The 19,341-nt window shown below is 40.0% G+C and overlaps 1 protein-coding gene across 6 annotated transcripts in view; it reads left to right on the top strand.

The window, feature by feature from the left end:
- The window catches only part of CEP112 (centrosomal protein 112), a 516,630-nt gene that overhangs the window by 199,558 nt on the left and 297,731 nt on the right, over nucleotides 1–19,341 (top strand). For all 6 annotated transcript variants that reach the window (XM_062174820.1, XM_062174816.1, XM_062174818.1 and 3 more), the window contains one exon: nucleotides 16,465–16,572. In XM_062174820.1, coding sequence (XP_062030804.1) covers nucleotides 16,465–16,572 — 108 coding nt within the window. The remainder of the gene's footprint in view (nucleotides 1–16,464; nucleotides 16,573–19,341) is intronic.

The following is a 19,341-nucleotide window of genomic DNA, read 5'->3' as shown; positions in this document are numbered from 1 at the left end:
TCGTGTCTGTGAGCAGCCTCACGGGCCTCATCTGTCCAGTGGTGCTGGATTCAGACTCCTTGAAAGCTAATAGTGATGACAGCCAATGAGCTGGAAATTCGTTTGGCTTCTGATGAAGAAATGTCCTTCAGTGGTTTTAATTGTACGTTACACATAGCTTTGCCAAGTATAGTTAGGTTTCTGAGACAGAAGACACCCTTGGTATGAGCATCATTATAAGGGAACCCACTTATAATGTAATCTTCACAGCTAAACACATGCACAAATCGGTCAAGTAATTCTGATGTGGCAAATCTGAGTAACTGTCAAAATATTAAAACGATAACACATGGTGAATTAAGAATATTCTATTTCAGGTTATTAGTTGATTTTAAAATGTAGATCTGAGACAGCTCAAATTCCAAAAGAAAATTATCAACAGATTCATTATTTAGAGAATTATATTTTTAGACTTAGCCATAGTCTATATTTTTAAGTGTTCTCTTTCTGTTCTTAGTTTGAACTGCTTTTCTCTTCTTAAAGAAATATTTTGTGTAAAAGCCAACAGAGCTGAAGGGCATGTTTTTTCGTTTGAAAATTGCTGTAGATAGCAGACAGTAGGGTTTTGAATTAAAAAAATAAAATCTTTGAGTTTGCTTTAGGAGGAAAATTGCTTTTTCAAAAATGAGGTCCTTGAGAGAATGGGAAAGACTTAAACTCTTAAAAAATTGCTTTGCTTTGTTTCTTTCACTTTGAAGAACTTTTTATCTTCTCTATAACATTGCTCAAGTAATAACCTAATATTTACTTCAGTGATGAAATCCATTATGAGTGTTAGTTGTCAGCAAGTACTTGGGTAGAATGTATATGTTTTAATTGTGAAGATACATTGCTATTAGAATTATTTCTATTTGTGTAATCATATTTGAGAAAGAAGGTGTTCTAGATTTACATATTCTCTGTGAAACAATAAATGACTGCAAATGACAGATATGGTTTTTGAAGTACTAGCAGCAATTCTGAAGTGAAACTTTTTTTTTATCTTTTATTTAATGAATATAAATTTCCAAAGTACAGCTTATGGATTACAATGGCTTCCCCCCCCCCCCCCATAACTTCCCTCCCACCCGCTTTCCCCTTCCATTGAAGTGAAACTTTTTAATCATGAAAGCCAACTGTGTAAATGTCAGTTAACTATTTCCTCCTGGGCTTCCACTAGCCTCTTGACTTTGCTAGTTTATTTTTTTTCCTCTTGCAAATACTTCCTTAGTAACTGATATTTGCTGCTAGATGTCTGGTTTTAAATTGTGTTTCTCTTCAGATAGATAGATAGATAGATGTGAGATACATGTTAACTTTATACCCAGGAAGTCCACTGAAAACCACTGTTATTGACACTGGGGTTGATTGCATCTCAGATCACAATTGAAACTGCTGTCCATTTCTTTGCATCCTTTGAATTTTTAAGTTTAGCTCATCATCCTCCTCTTGCTATTAACTAATTAGAAAAATTCTTAACAGACAAAAAAGGAAGAATGACACCTGGATTTATCTGTGTCCTGATGTGTAGTATGGTAATAAATACACTTAAGGAAAAATGCTTGCAAAAACCATTTGTTATGATTTATTCCTTTGTCGTATTTTCCTTTTAACACCTAATGATGGCACATTTAATTTTTTTTAAGTTATTCAGAGGTGGACACTCACACAAACACATACACAGGGTGGTGGGCTTCCATCTACTGGGTTCATTCCCCAAGTGCTCCCAATAGCTGGTGCTAGGCCAGGGCCAGGACTGGGAGCCTGGAATTCAATGCAGGTCTTCCCCTTCGGTGGCAGGAAGCCTATTGCCCGAATCACCGCTGCTGCCTGTCAGTGTCTGCATTATCAGTGACCTGGAGTAATGAACTGGAACCAAGAATCAACCTGCTCACTCCAATGTGGGCAAACGCTCCTCTCTGACTCATGTAATTGTAAACAAAGTTTTTAGACTAATTTTTTTATTTGAGAGGTAGAGTTACAGACAGTGAGGGAGAGACAGAGAAAAGGGTCTTCCATCCGCTGGTTCACTCCCCAAGTAGCCACAACAGCCAGAGCTGGGCAGATCCGAAGCCAAGAGCCAGGAGCTTCTTCTGGGTCTTCCATGTGGATGCAGGGGCCCAAGGACTTGGGTCATCCTCCACTGACTTCCCAGGCCACCGCAGAGAGCTGGATCAGAAGAGGAGTAGCTGGAACTAGAACCAGTGGCCATGTGGGATGTCGGCCGCTGCAGGCGGAGGATTAACCTACTGTGCCACGGCCCTGGCCCCAGCCTGATTTTGAGATATTAAAAGTCTCAGCATGAACAGAAGCGTTTTTTCTCACTTTTAAATTGATAATGGAGAAATTTTCCTACTTGTTTAAATTTTGTTGTTAAGTTAGGTAGGAGGTAAAATTTTACAATACATTTTAATGCTTAAAATGTAGGCTATTGTGGTCCATTTTCTGCTGCTACAACAGAATACAACAGACTAGTTAATTTAAAAGAGGAAAAAAAAAAAAAAGATTTGTTTGGCTCATGTTTCTGGATCCCAGGAACTCCAAGAGCATGGTGCCAGCAAGAGACAGCCTTCATGCTGCGTCAGCGGTGGTGGGGCGGGAGACCCCGTGCAAAACAGGAAATTCTGGCCAAAGGCGTCCTTGATCAGGAACCCACTCTCAAAAAGCTAGCCTGCTTTTGAGATAATGACATTGCACTGTTCGTTAGACACCCTGCCTCAAGAAGGTTCCAGTCTTTGTTACGGTGTTTATGATGGCAATGAAATTTCAACCTGAGTATTGGAGGGAACATTGAAACCCTAGCAGAGCCCATTGTCACCATTAATCAACTCTAAGTGATGACATCCAATAAATATCTAAAATGATTTGGCTTTGAAAAATAAAATATAATGGAAACATACAAAGAAATAGAAATCTTAAATCCTTAACTGTGTAAGTGAGGATTCCTCCTAATACTATTCATCAATGACTAATATCTTTTGCAAAAGGAGAACAAATAACAGATTAATTAATTAATAATCTGAGAATGCTTGGACTAATAAATATCATTTTTTTCTGTATTTGGCTGAATTTTGAAAATAGTAACATAGTATTTTTAAGTATTTGGAATATTTTTATTGACATACTGGCCAAAACATTCAAATACACTTGATTTATTCTTCAATTTGCTTCTAAAAAATTTATGAGTTGATGGCATCCACTGTCGTAGATTCTGAGAATATGGGGATTATTTACAGACAGGTTTGTGGCATCTGTATTAGACCAATACGCAAAGATGTTTGATTATAATAGATGATGTAACTAGTGGAATAAATTAGTCATTAAGAGAACACAGAGTAGGGACAAGGGAAGTAGCTCAGTGAGTTCTGTTTTTATCCTCAATCATGGCTTCTTTGTGTGGCTATGAATTTTTTTAATATTTTCTTGTTAAAATATTATTGTTAATTAATTTAGAAAGACTATTAAATATAAGGCCACATATACAAAAGAATTTCATTTCTACCCGCCAGCAACAAATAGCAAATAAAATTTGAAAAAGATGCCACTTACAATAGTATTAAAAAACATCACCTAAATGAGAAAAAAAAACTGACAAAAATACACAGAACCTATATTCTGAAAACCAGAAAATATTACTGAGAGAAGTATAAGAAGATATTAAGTAAATTGAAGAATATTTCATGTGTATGGATTTGAAGTCTCAATTTTATAAAATGGGAAGTAATTTATCCACAGAATCCACACCATTCCAACTATTAGCATATTAGCAGTGCATTTAGGGGAAGTGAAGGAAACTGACAAACTGATTTCAAAATGTATATGTAATGCTACAAGCTAAAAACAGCTAAGGCAGTCATGAAGAAGAATGCAACTGGAAAACTTACACTACCAGATGATGAGAATACTATTTTCATAGTTCATACAATGTAATAAAGGCACAAGATAGCCAGTGGAAAAGAAGAAAAAGACCAAAATAGAGTCACACATTTGTGACCGATCCGATTAATGTCAGAGGAGGCATGACCATAGGTGGAGAGAGAATGACCGTTTCAGTGAGTGGCGCTGCGTCAAGTATGTAGTCATGGGAAGAAGGGGAGAATCTTGCTTCTCATTTTGTCCCATTCACAAAATTAATTTCAGAAGGATTGTAGGTATACAAGTGAAAGGTGAAACAATACAAATTTCAAAAGAAAATGTAGAAACATTTTTGATGGTTGGAAATAGGTAAGGATTTTCTAAATAGGAAATAAAAGGCATGACAATCAAAATATTTTAAAATTAGATTTCATTAAAATTAAAAACTTCCGTTTATCGAAAGAGGCCAGTATGAAAAGTCAACTCCAGATTTGGAAAAAGTATTTTGTGCTTAGATACTGAGTCAAAGACTCATATCTGGAATGAAGAACTTATACAATCAATTAAGACAGATTCTACATAGAAACATGAGCAAATACTTGAACAGATATTTCACGAAAGTTCATTTCACAATGGCCAACTAACACATAAAAAAGTGTTCAGTTCCTTTGGTCGTCAGGGGAATTACACTAGATAGTAGTGATACGACTATACTTCCACCAGAAAGGTTTGAGTGAGAAAGAGAATTACAAATGTGCCACAGATCTGGAATAATGAAACTTATGTGTACCACTAACGTGAGTAGATTGGTACAAGCAGTTTTAAAACTATTTAGGAATATTTGCTAAACCCGACTATGTCTCTCTTAAGTGTGTATCCTACATAAGTGCTTATTTAGTTAACAGAAGAACATATAGTAGAACATTAATAGCAAGACTATAATATCAAAAAAAAAAAATAGAAACTACCCAAGTCCATCAGCAGTACAATGTATAAATAAACTGTGCTGTAGTCACACTATGGAATACTATATAATAGTAAAAATGGAGAGTTAATAACAACATTAAGAAAGTAGAATTGTTTATTTGAAAGGCTGTCTCACACACACACACACACACACCACAGCATTTACTAGCTCACTCCTTACATTCCTACAGGGGCCAGAACTGGGTCAGGCTGATGCCAGTGCCAGGAACTCAATCCAGGTATCCCATGTAGATGGCAGAGGCCCAAGTACTTGGACGATCTTCTGCTCCCTTCTGCTTCTGCTCCTGGGTTGGAAACAGAGCAATCCGGACTCCACTCAACCCTCTGATAGGGGATGCTGACATTGCAAGCAGGAGCTTAACTTGCTGCTCCATGATGCCACATTTTGAATCTAATGTGAGTCAAAGAAAGTAGCCACGAAGATCACAGTTTGTGTTCTAAGATTCTGTTTATATCAGGAACAAAACCAAGCAGAATTAGTGGCTCTGAGTTACCAATGATAAAGATAAAACTATTTCTGAAGTACCATTCATTGGCCTGGATGCAAGTTACATCATGGTGTTTCATTCGAGAAAATTCATCCATGTTCAATTTTCCATATGTGTATCTCAGTATTATGCTTTTTAGAAATATTGGTGTTTTCCCAAAATGAGTTGATTATTTCAATAAATGAGTTTTAAATTGTGATCCAAAATACTGGTAATATTCCATATATTGATCATGCTCATACAAACATTAATCTATTTAATTTCATTCTTTTTCATATATTAATAAATATGCCTCTGAAGAAATATAAAGTCAGGAGCTAGAGTGCGGCATAGTAGATTAAGCCACTGCCTACAGTGCCGACATCCCATAAGGGTGCCGGTTCGAGTTTCAGCTGTTCTACTTCCAATTCAGCTCCCTGTTAAATGTGCCTGAGAAAGCAGCAGAAGATGGCCAAGTGCTAGGGCCCATGCCTCTCATGTGGGGGACCAATATGGAGTTCCTGGATCCTGACTTTAACCCAGCTGTTGTGGCCATTTGGGGAATGAACCTGAACCAGCAGATGGAAGAATATATTTTTATTTATTTATTTATTTTTTGACAGGCAGAGTTAGAAGTGAGAGAGAAAGAGAGACAGAAAGTTCTTCCTTTTTCCGTTGGTTCACCCCCCCCAAATGGCTGCTACGGCTGGCGCGCTGCGTCGATCTAAAGCCAGGAGCCAGGTGCTTCTCCTGGTCTCCCATGCAGATGCAGGGCCCAGGCACTTGGGCCATCTTCCACTGCGTTCCTGGGCCACAGCAGAGAGCTGAACTGGAAGAGGAGAAACCGGGACAGAATCCGGCACCCCGACCAGGACTAGAACCTGGGGTGCCGGCGCCGCAGGCGGAGGATTAGCCAAGTGAGCCGCGGCGCCGGCCAGATGGAAGAATATCTAATACACACACACTCTCTGTAACTCTGCCTTTCACATAAATAAATAAATCTGACAGTTGTCAGATTTAATATAAAGGGCAATGTCCTGAGTAGAATAACTTAATTCATTAATGTATATGTTAAGCCAGTTCTCTTGTTTGATTTATGTAAATGCTCTTTTGGGATTCATGTATTTATATTTCTAGGAATATTTCTACATTTCATACTTTGGTTTTCATTCCAATCTTTTCCCCACACGAACATAGATTATCTTTTTTTTTTTTTTTTTTTGACAGGCAGAGTTAGACAGAGAGAGGAGACAGAGAAAGGTCTTCCTTTACCGTTGGTTCATCCTCCAATGGCCGCTGTGGCCAGTGCACAGCGCTGATCCGAAGCCAGGAGCCAGGTGCTTCTCCTGGTCTCCCATGGGGTGCAGGGCCCAAGCACTTGGGCCATCCTCCACTGCACTCCCTGGCCACAGCAGAGAGCTGGCCTGGAAGAGGGGCAACCGGGACAGAATCCGGCACCCCAACCAGGACTAGAACCCGGGGTGCCGGCCCCGCAGGCGGAGGATTAGCCTAGTGAGCTGCGGTGCCAGCCGATAGATGATCTTTCTTATATCAATTAATGTTTATCACTTGCAAAGTAACTACAGATATAATCTATTAATGTGTTGGTAGATTTTTATTGAAGATACTTGTTTCTATTGAGTATTTAGCTGGGCACAGAAATCATTCTTTATCTGCCTTTCCGCCGTTTTTTTCCTTATCTACCAGTTTGTATATTTCTAACTATGCATCTGTCTGTATAATCTATACATATCTGAAAATGTTTGATAGTGTTATGGTTTATCTGAATAAGTATTGACTATAACAAAGTATATTTTGAATTGCATATTTGTATACAATTATGTAATTGTATTCTATGAATTATATATGTAGGATTACTTAGAGTGTGACAGCATAATAATACTTTACTGAAGGGAGAGCAATAACTTGTTATGAGTATATTTGATGGAAACTTTCAGATGTTCACTTAATATACATTACTATGTTGTAATAAAATACAAATTTTATTTAGGGCAATACAAGACAGTATTAAACTACAGATCTTGCCCTACAGATGAAACTGAGAGTTTAAAAATGCTATTCTAGTGAATAAAATACAAACAGGATAATTAATTTGTTGTTGGCAGAAAACCTCCTAAAAAGGGATGCAGCTCCGCTAAGATGTGTGCTTTGTCCTCATCCCTACACCCTTCATCCTTTGCTCTTCCTTTCCTAGATATAAATTTAGAGCTACAGAAGGCATTTTGCATTAGGGGAAGGTTGAATTTGCAGTGACCTTAACCCTGACATCTTTGAAATGCCAATATAATAGCCTCCTTTTGAACTATTTATTGCATAAGGAAAAATATGAACCTACAAAATGTTATTATGGGTACTTGGATTTTCTCTGATATGAAGCAAAAGTGTTGCTTGACACTGTATTAAGATCTAGCCCTCTTTGTCAGCTCTTTCTTGTAACTGAACAGTTACAGAAATGCATCCAGTCACTTGCTGGCTCTATTTGACCACCAAGTTTTATTGTAGGCTCTCTTGAAGCTAGCGTTCCATGATAAAGTAGTTTGCTTTTTAAAAAAAAAAAAAAAACTATACTTTGGGGCCGACATAGTGGCATAGTGGTTGAAGCTGCTGCCTGCGATGCTGGCATCCCATATGGGCTCCAGCTGCTCCACTTCCAGTCCAGCTCTCTGCTATGGTCTGGGAAAGCAGTAAAAAAGATGGCTGAAGTCCTTGGGCCCCTTCACCCATGTGGGAGACCAGGAAGAAGCTCCTGACTCCCGGCTTTGGATCGGCTCAGCTCTGGCCATTGTGGCCAACTGGGGAGTGAACTAGTGGATTGAAGATCTCTTTCTCTCTCTCTCTCTCTCTGCCTCTCCTCCTTTCTCTGTGTAACTCTTTCAAATAAATAAATAAATAAATCTTTAAAAAATATATACCTAAAACTGTGTGGAATTTGGAATGATGAATGATGAAGCAGAATCTTTTGCATCTATGGCAACTGAGAACCCTGTGTTTTGATACAAACTTTATTAATCAGACAGATTTTTGAGTTTTTCTTAAATTGTGGAAGGAGAATGGAGTGGGGTCTGGCATTTTCGGTCAGTATAATCTATTTTTTTAATTTATTTTGGTCAGTGTAATCTAAAGCAACATATATTTCATTTTCTTGTAAAATCAATGATTTACTTTTGAATTTTTCTGCATGTTTATATAATCCATTTAATTTCATTCTTTTTCATAGATATAGAATGTATTTTGTATGTTTTAATGATTTTCTGTTTTGATTACAGAAGATAATTTTTGAGTACATGAAGCTCTTTGTATCTTAAATATTTAAATGTATGTCTTAAATATTAATATTTAATATTTTCTCTCACTTTTGCTTACTCTTCCATTTACCTTTAAAAATCATTTAGATCCACAATAATTTTTAAAATTTTATTACTTTTTCAAACTAATATATAATTATATACATTTTGGGATCCAATGTGTTATTTTGATATATGTATCCAATGTGAGTGAGACATGTACGTTTATTCCCTTTACCAGCTTTGAGATATATGTTAGAGTCAGCATGCAGTACAATAGATCACCAGAACCTATTACTCTTATCTAATTAAAACTTTGGGCCCTTTAACTAGCATCTCCCCATACTTTCTCACTATCCTCCCCCAGGCTCTACCATTCTGCTCCCTACTTCCATGAGTTTGACTTTTTTAGGTGACACGTTTAAGTGAGATGATGCTGTTTTGTCTTTCTGTGTCGGCCTTGTCTCACTAAACATGATGTCCTCCAAGTTCATCTATTTTGTCACCAGTGATAGAATTTCCTGTTTTACATTTCCACCAACAGCTACAATGGTTCTTTTTTTTCTACATACTCCTCAACACTTGCTATTTTTCATCAATGGCTAGGAGCCATTCCAGTAGCTGTGAGGTGATAAACTCATTGTGGTTTTAATTTGTGTTTCCTTGGTGGTTAGTGATGTTGATCATTTTTTCATCAATCTGTTGGCCATTTAAATTTCTTCTTTTGAGAAATGTTTGTTCAGGGCCTTTGCCCATTTATTAACCTTCAGGTTATTTGTTTTCTTGCTCTTGAGTTGCTTGAGTTCCTTATGTATTTCAATATTAACCCCTTCTCAGATGTATTTTTTTAAAAAAAGATTTATTTACTTGAGAGGCAGAGTTAGAGAGAGGGAGAGACACAGAGAGAGGTCTTCCATCTGCTCATTCTCTCCCCAAATGGCTGCAATGGCCAAACCTGGGCCAGTCTGAAGCCAGGAGCCAGGACTTCTTCTGGTCTCCCATGCGAGTGCATGGGCCCAAGTACTTGGGCCACCTTCTACTGCTTTCCCAAGCCATCAGCAGGGAGTAGGTTGGAAGTGCAGCAGCCAAAAGTTGAACCAGCACCCATATGGGATGCTGTGCTACAGGCAGCTGCTTAACCCAGTACGCCACAGTGCTAGCCCCTCAGATGTATGTTTTACAACCATTTGCATCATTCTGTAGGTTGTTTCTTCATCCTATTGATTGTTTCCTTTGCTATGTAGAAAATTTTTACTTTGATATAATCCCTTGTGTGATATTGGTTGTTCAGGGCTGCAAGCTGGCCTCTGAGGCTGGGTGAGTTCTCTGGGATTGTGGCTCCACCACTCTGGATGGGCAGAACCAGACTGTGCTCCATGGTTCTGTGCAGTCATGTTCCAGCCTGCCTCAGGCTAGGCTCTGAACCTGTGTGGGGTTACTGCTGGCCTACCGAGGTTGGATGAAGTTAGGTGCTCTGCCTTGCAGATCTGGGGAGAGGGAGATGGGGCTTGCCTTCTGGACTAGGGAGACCTTATGCAGACCTGCACGCCAGTGTGGTCCCCTACACTGCTGACCGGGTAGCGTGGGGCCACATGCTCTCCTCTGCAGTTGTGCTCGTCTCAGGCTTGCCTTCCAGCCTGGGGAAGCCTTGCACAGAGGCGTAAGGCTGGGATGCAGCGCTGTCTCAGGATTCCACCTTACAGGACCTGTCAGAGTGGTGCTGCTTGCTGGTATCTCCATTGGTTAGCATGCAGACATTGCTTTGAATGCTTTCCCTTTTTTTCCAGCTGATCCCAGGTGGTCTAACCTTGATGTGGGCCTCTTACACAACATCCCAGAGGGACTGGTGTTGTGGCATAGCCGGTAAAGCCTGCAGCACCAACAGCCCATATGGGTGCCAGTTCAAGTCTCGGCTGTTCCATTTGTGATCCAGCTCCCTGCTAATGCTCCTGGGAAAGCAGTGGAAGATGGCCCAAGTGTTGGGGCTCCTAGCATTCATGTGGGAGATCTAGATGAAGCTCCAGGCTCCTAGCGTTGGCCTGGGCCAGCCCTGGATGTTGTAGCCATCTGGGGAGTGAAACAATGGATGGAGGATCTCTCTCTCAGCCTCTTTTTCTGTAACTCTTCAAATAAATAAATAAATAAATCTTAAAATACAAAACAAAGCATCTGAATGCTTGGGAAGCTGCTTGTCTCCCTCTGTAGAAACTGGGGCCCAGGGCAATCTTCTCTGTGTGGAGTTGTGCTGGTTTGGGGGAAGAATATTCTCAAGGCAGAAGTGTCCCTATTGCCCTTCTAGCATAGCTATTTTCGTTCTGTGATCCAAGAGTGTGTCTCAGCCCCACTCACAAGTTCTACAGTATGCATGAAGGGGTTCCTGTCTGTGGATCGTTGCTAGCTGAATTTCTGTGCAGTAGACTGGAGCCAGGGAACTCGTATTCTGCCATCTTGCTGATGTCATTCCGCCTCACCCCTAAGAGTTCAATACATGTTGATGCTGCACATGGTAGCAATTAGTGAATAATAAGATGCAAAAGAAAGAAATGCAAGCCATTGTTCTTTGTATTTGGCAGCTCATGAGCTAAATGAAAAAGCAAAGCTCACACATTTGAAACATTTTTATGCTGCAGAGAAAAACAGAATGTGTTAGGAAGACAAAGATGTTAGGAGCACAGAGAGAAGGAAGACACTCATGTTGTTCAGGAACACCTCAGAGTGGAGGGAGACTTGAGTCCATCTTGAAGACTGGATGAGGAAAGCATTGAAGGGGCCCACCGGGTGGTGTAAAGAGCAGAGGGCTGCAGAGTCAAGAGCCATGCTGGGGGCCTGCACTGCAGTGCAGTGGGTGAAGCTGCTGCCTGCAGTGCTGCCATCCATATGGGCACCAGCTTGAGTCTCGGCTGCTCCATTTCCAATCCAGCTCCTTGGTAATGTGCCTGGGAAAGCAGTGGAAGATGGCCCAAATGCTTGGGACCCAATACCCACATGGGAAACCTGGAATAAGCTCCAGGCTCCTGGTATCAGATCAGCCCAGCTCTGGCTGTTGTGGCCATTTGAGGGAGTAAACCAGCATATGGAAGATCTCTCTCTCTCTCTCTCTCTCTCTCTCTCTCTCTCTCTACCTCTTCCTCTGTCTCTCTGTAACTCTGTGTTTCAAATAAATAAATCTTAAAAATAAATAGCCATGCTTGTTTGGAAATACTAAGGACACCTGATTGCTGTGCATGGATTAAGGAGCTTCTGGCTTGTGTTTAATGTGGAAAGTACTGAGGAAGAGCCTGGAAACCTTGGAACCAAAATAATATAGGCTTTACTGTGTTTTCCTTAACAGTTCCTTACATTTTAAAAAATATTTATTTGCTTGAAAGGCAGAGTTAGAGGATGGAGACAGAGATCTTCCACCGACTCGTTCACTCCCCAGATGGCCACAAAAGCTGGGACTGGGCCAGGCTGAAGCCAGAAACCTTGAACTTCATCCAGGTCTCCTATGTGGGTGACAGGGGCTCAGGTACTTGGACCATACTTCACTGTTTTCCCAGGTCCATCCGATTGGAAGTGGAACAGCCAGGACTCAAATTGGCACTCATAAGCTGTGTTGCAAGTGGCAGCTTAATCCATTGTGTCACAAAGCCCCCTTACATTTATTCTTGACTGCACACTGGCTAACTATAGATCAATAATCTTAGAACTCAGAATGGGTATTTGGCATATCAATAAGACAGCACTTGGGACATCTGCATCCCATATCAGAGAACCTGGGTACAGATCCCAGCTCTGCTCCCAATTCCAGTTTCCTGGTAATGTGCACAATGAGAGGCAGCAGCTGATGGCTCAAATAGTTCAGTTCCTGCCATGCATCTGAGAGACCCAGGCTAAGTTCTTGGCTCCTGGTTTCAGCCTGGTGCATCCCTGGTTGGCAGGGCATTTGGAGAGTGAAACAGTGGATGGGAGATCTTGCTGTCTTTATCTCTACCATCTGTGTCCCTAAATCTGCCTTTCAAATAAGTAAGGTTAAAAAAATCTTAGAACTGTAATCATTGATTTTGGAAGCTGATGACTTAGTATTTTCAGCATTATGATCCTTGGCACTTACAAAGAAATGCTTAAGTGTTAAATACCGTGGCACAATGTGGATACTCCAAACCTCAGTGTAAGATCAAGCAACTGAAATGTGTTGCTAGCGGTAGTGGGTGGTAATATGTATTTTGTTCCCATGCAGGGCAGTGGGCTGCTTCATAATGAATATTTTTCTTTCTCAACCCTTGAAGTTTAATCATGTCTGAATAAATGGATTTGAATGGCTTTATTTTCTCCAAATTTAACAGGAAAGAACTGTGAAGAAAGATTTATTTCATGGTTCATTGCCTCTAATATTCACGTTTGGAGTAATCTTAGTGCCTACCAAAAAGTGACCTGAAAGGAGGCAATCTGCAGGACGTGGTTCAACACAGCAGTGAAACAGAACGATGAGCAATAGAGCAGCCAGTGGGAGAAAGAGTGTCTTCCTAGGTTGTACCCAACTCTACCTGTGCAAAGACATGACATGCTGTACTACTTGGAATAATTCAAAGATGGCCTGTTCATGTTATGTAAATTAAGAGCTTTTTCATTACTGTTCGCAAGGACATCTTTTTCCTGTTACATATAAAAAAGCCTCTGATGCAGTCACAAAGTGATGAAAGATGGGTCAATACTGTTGCACTTATTTTGTGTGTGCCGTAGAGAATTTGACACTAAAGACTGAAAGTTGTACATTCATCAGATTTTTTAAAAATTATTAAAATAAAGACAACAGATTTCATGTGATTCAGAGATACAATTCTAATAATTTACTTATGCTTCCCTCCCCATTTCTTTCTTCTTTTTTTTGTAATTTTTGCAATAGCATATTTTTAATTTACTTTATAGTCACAGTCTAAATGCCTCCATAAATAAGGAGTTCAACAAGTGAAAAACAGAAAGACCACTGTTCAGCAGGAATCCCAACAAGGGCTATAAACAATCAAATCCCAATATGTCAATTTCACTCATGTACATTAAACAAAATGTACTCTACCTATTAGTTACAACGAATCAGAGAAAGTGTGATGTTTGTCTTTTGGGGTCTGACTTATTTTTCTAAGCATAATGGTCTCCAATTGCCTCCTTTGTGTTGTAGAAGACAAGATGGACTACTGCTCAGATATTTAACCAAGCTGGGCACGCTGAGTCTTGTTTTTTCTTCTTTTGATTAGTGGTATTTGATTCCCTGTGTATATCAGGCACTGCACTAAATGGTTGGGATACTTCTGTGAACATAGGACTACATTATAGAGCAGGAGAAAACCCTACTCAGGAAGTCAGTTATGAAGTGGACTTGAAAGTGATATTCCCTGTAGCAAAGGAGCAACAAACCCAGGAAGGCGGACCGGGTGGACATGGTGGGGAAGCTGCAATATAATATGTAAAGGAAGGTGGTCTGGGCCCCCTCTGTACAAAGCTGATATTTAAGGGAAACCTTCAAGTAGTTGTGTGAACTCTGTAGAGGAAAGCCTCTGGATCCCAGGGTGGGAATTCTCCTGGTTGTTTTGAGCCATGGAGGCAGGAGGGGGACAGGGGGGTGGCAGTGATAGGCTACAGCAGTAGAGATGAGCTGAGAGAAGTAACGGGGACTGGATCATGTGTGGCCTCATTGAAGTGGTGGAATCTTTGACTTTCACTGTTTTTTAATTTTTTTTTTAAATAACAGCTTTGTTGAGATATAATTCACATACCAACAATTCCCTTGTAAGTGTATAATTCAGTGGTTTGTAATGTATTTGCAAAGTTGGGCCATCATCACTACAGAACGTTTTCATCTCCCCTTAAGAAACCTCATAGGGGCTGGTGCTGTGGCGCAATGGGTTAAACCCCAGCCTGCAGTGCTGGCATCTCATGTGGGCGCTGGTTTGAGTCCTGGCTGCTCCACTTCTGATCCAGCTATTCTATGACAGTAGAAGATGGCCCAAGGACCCCTGCACCCGCGTAGGAGACCTGCAAGAAGCTCCTAACTCCTGGCTTTGGATTGGCACAGCTCTGACTGTTGTGGTCATCTGGGGTGTGAACCAGTGGATGGAAGACCTCTCTCTCTCGCTCTCACTCTACCTCTCTCTGTAACTCTTTCAAATAAATAAAATAAATCTTAAAAAAAAGAAACCTCATACCTTTATCCGTCATCCCTCTAAGCCCCTTTCTTTCTTGGGAACAGCTCATCCATTTTCTGATTCTATGGACTATAAAGTATGTGGTCTTTTGTGACACTTTGCATAATGCTGGCAGGATTCATTATGTTATAATATGTATTAGTAGTGGTAGAGAGATTCATTCCTGGACCCCTGAGGATACCAAAATCCATGTGTGCTCAATTATTTATATAAAATGTCATTGTATTTGCATAAAACCTATATTCATCCTCTCATATTCTTTAAATCATCTCTAGATTGCTTATAAATACCTAATACAGTGTAAGTACTTTGTAGATAGCTGTTATATGTTATTTAGAAGATAATTACAAGAAAATTAATACATGTTTAGTACATGCACAATTTTTTTCAAATATTTGCGTCTATGGCTGGTTGAATCCATGAATACAAAACCCAGCACAGACAGCTGGCTGGACTTCATGCCTTTTTATGGCTAGTATTCCATTATAAAAACATACCACATTTTGTTTCTGCTTGTCGATTGATGTGTGTTAGGCTGTTTCCTCTTTTTGGCTATTATGAATAATGCTACTATGACATTTATAGACAAGTTTTTGAGTGAATGTATGTTTTCATGTTTTATCTTGGAGTTGAAGTCCTGAGGCACATGGTCACTCGATGTTTAACTTTTTAAGGAACTGCCAGATGTCTTCTGTGAGCCTTTGCCCTTTGTCATTTGTCTTAGCAGCATTAAAGGTGCTGATTCCTTCGCATCTTCGCCAGTTGTGTAGCCATCCTCGTGGCTGGGCAGTGGTCTATCATTCTTGTTTCAACTTGCTGCTGCCTACTGACAGTGATGCTGAGCATCTTTTCACACACTTGGTCTTTTGTTAATCTTCTTTGGAGAAATATCTATTCAGATTATTTGCCAATTTTTAAATTATGTTTAATTGCCTTTTTATTTTTGAGTTACGAAAGTTCTTTATGTTTTTAGATATGTCTCTTTTTGGGTAAATTAATTGAAAATATTTTCCCCCATTCAGCACCTGCCAAAGGCATAATAATAATCTTGCTGATTAACTATTTGAGTATCCCAAATTATATTTTCTACCTCCTTAAATTATTAAAATAAGTCAAAATAAATTGATACATGTTTCACTATTTTATCACTTATAAATTCATCATTATGATTGGTGAATGTTTAATATTTTTTAAAGATTTATTTATTTGAAAATCAGAGTTGCACACAGAGAGAAGGAGAGGCGAGAAAAAGAGAGAAAGAGGGAGGGGAGGAGAGAGAGAGAGAGAGAGAGAGAGGTCTTCCATCCGCTGGTTCACTCCCCAATTAGCCACAACGGCTGGAACTGTCCTGATCCGAAGCCAGGAGCCAGGAGCTTCTTCCAAGTCTCCCACACAGGTGCAGAGGCCCAATGACTTAGACCATCTTCTACTGCTTTTCCAGGCCATAGCAGAGAGCTGGATCAGAAGAGGAGCAGCTGGAACTAGAACCAGTGCCCATATGAGATGTCGGTACTGCAGGCGGCGGCTTTACTGCTATGCCAAAATGCTGGCCATAATATTTGTTTTTTTAATGAATGTGCAAATTACAAAAAGGTACAGGATACAGTTTTTTGTTTAAAAAAGTTAATATTTTATTTTAAAATTTTGTAGATGGAAAGAGTGGAAGCCGATCTAACTAGATCTAAGTCTCTTCGTGAGAAGCAATCAAAGGAGTTTGTGTGGCAGTTGGATGACGTCAAACAACGATATGAGCAGCAGGTTGGTCTTTCATTTTGATGATGCCACTTAATTTCAATACTTATTTTAGTACTTATATGTCCCTTAATCTTTTAAACATCACTTTCTATCATAAATGTCTGTATAATGTGAATATTACTAAGAGCTATTATTAGCAATATGTTTGAAATCTTAAAAATAATATTTGTTTCAGTAAGATCCTGAAAACAGAATTTTAACACTCCATTGGTCTATCCTGGCAGTTTGTTAATCTGAATGTTTAACTGAGACATTCATTGTGATTCTTGAGTTCTTCTGTGCCTATCAGAGTGCTAGTCTGGCTTCTTCGTTTACTTAAGAAGTAGTGCTGGGTGCCTGTTATGTGCCTAGTAGTTACCAGCCCTGGGGCCAACTGTGGTAGAGAAACAAGGTTTCTTCTCTTAGAGAGCTTACATTTTGATGGGGAGTCAGCCTATAAGCAATCTGAAGAATGATTTATGAAAAAGAAAACGGCATGCATTTACAGACTTTGCCAGGTAGAGGGTGGGAAGGGAAATATGTTGGGTGAGTGGTCGGGGAGCTGACCACTTCACATTTGTGCTGAGAGTCCTGAACCCTAGGCGGAGCCAGCTGTGGCATCTCTGAAAGAATATTGCTTTAGTGCAAGAGAATAGCAGGTTGGAGGGCCTGAGATGAGAATGAGCTGGGTGTGTTTAAGGAGGAAAACAAAGATTCAGACCCGGGCAGCTGAGGTGTGGGGAGAGAGGCTGCCACTGCAGAAGTGAGGAAGGGGCGGTTGGTACCGGATGGAAGGAAACCCCGGGTGCCCTGCCTCTCACAAAATAATAACAACAGCTTTTGTTTTCTTCTTTTAAAAATGTATTCCTTTTTACTCCCAGACTATTTAAGGTAGTGATTAATTTTTGCTTGTTACCTTCAAAAAGATTTAAACACATTTTTGATAATAAAACAACTCTACATCAAAAATATAGTCCAGTTTTATAACTGTTGCTTGGTATTACTTTATTATATACTAAGCTGGAAGGTTCCCACAACAGAAATAACGTATCTGAATGGAACAAAAACAGTTTCAAAACTCATGGATATAGAAAAATTAGTGCTTTGGGGGAAATTTATGGGAATTCATGCTTATATTAGAAAAGAAGGTAAGTCTCAAATCAATGATTTAAATGTCTAACTTGAAAGCAAGAAAAAGATGAGCAAGTTAAACAAAAAACAAGCAAACATGCACAGAAGAGGAAATCCAGAACCAAGAGTAGTAGCTACCATTGTTAAGTTGATTTAACAGCCGAGGAGACTGAGGCACAGAGAATTTGAGTACCTAGGCCAAGTTCACAGTCCTTACTGGCAGTGCCATGGTCCAAACCCAAGCTGTCCAGCAGCTTTGCCTGCGATAACAGCTGTGCTACACTGCTTTTTAACCTCATCAAAAAGAAAGTGAGAAAATCTCCCAGAACATAGAACAGAAGGCAGAGAGACAGAGTAGGTAGGAGGTTCAGCGTATCGTCCAGGAAGATGAACATTACCGTCTAGTCAGGAGTCCAAGACAGGAAACAGAAATAAGAGGAAGGGAAGTTATTAAGAAAGTAATGCAAGAAATGTTTGTGGTGCCAAAGAAAAGCTTTCTGGAATTTTAGAGAACCAAAGACAAAGGAAAATCCTCAACATGGAAGTGGCAATTGGCTGTTTCTTTGTGAGACTGATCTCTTAAACTGAGTCTTGGTTGGCATGCTGTGGGTTTCTGAAATCAACGTTTGAATGAATTGTCACTGTTAAAGTACATACGACTTTCTACAGAGATGCAGGTGTTAGGTCTGTCTTGCAACCTTGGTAAATCTGGCAATTCTAGGCCCACATTTCCTCATGGCAACCATCGACAGGTGTTATGACATTTGGTTAGTTAGGAAAGAAATGTGGTCTTAGCAAAATAAAGCTTTTCCTTGAACAATATGTATGTAGTCATACTAATTAGATGATATGTGTTGCTATTCAACTTCACAACTCGATTATGGCTGTAGACCAGAGCATACAGATAATCAATCCCATTGTTGTAGTAGTAAAGTTAGAGGTGACAGAGGCATGGACATTTAAGGAAACAACAGAAAAGAGTGGGGGAGGGGAAGGGTGAGACCACTGAGGTGTTAATCCTGTGAGCTAATCTGCTGTCCCTGTAATCAAACAATACATGGAAGGTGTAGTTTATTCTTTCAAGATATGAGGTCAACCTGTGGAGGACTGATAAATCTATATTGAGAAGAACGGAAGAGAGAAGCCATGAGAATGTGAATCCCCATCTGTCATGGTAGAAAAATGGTAAACAGCATCTAGAATTGGTAGGTTAGGAAAGAGCTAAGCAGCAATGAAATGTAGAGGTATGGAAGTAATCATCAGAGAAAGGTCTAAAAGAGTTGCCACCAGTTCCGGAGGAGGATGGGGCAAGAGCCTGTTACTTTCCATTTTGGTCCAGTGGTGAGTGTGCCGGTTAAGGTGCCCACATCTCATATCAGAGTTTCTAGGTTTGATTCCCAGCTTCAGCACCCAGTCCCAGCTTCCTGCTAATGTAGATCCCATGGCAGCAGCAGGTGATGTCTCACGTAATCAAGTCCCTGCTGCCCATATGGGAGACCTGGATTCAATTCCTGGATCCCAGCTCTGGCTTGGCCCAGTGCTAACTGCTAGGGCACTGGGGAACCAGCAAATGGGAACTGCACACTCTGTCTCTCCTTCTTTCTCCCTGTTCACCTCTCTAATAAAAAAAAAGATGATTCTTATAACTTTAGATTGTGAAAT

Source organism: Lepus europaeus, chromosome 18 (assembly GCF_033115175.1).
Source record: "Lepus europaeus isolate LE1 chromosome 18, mLepTim1.pri, whole genome shotgun sequence".
Classification (NCBI taxonomy): Eukaryota; Metazoa; Chordata; class Mammalia; order Lagomorpha; family Leporidae; genus Lepus; species Lepus europaeus.
Note: the sequence above shows the minus strand (reverse complement) of the source record. Positions and strands in the feature narration are given on the sequence as shown.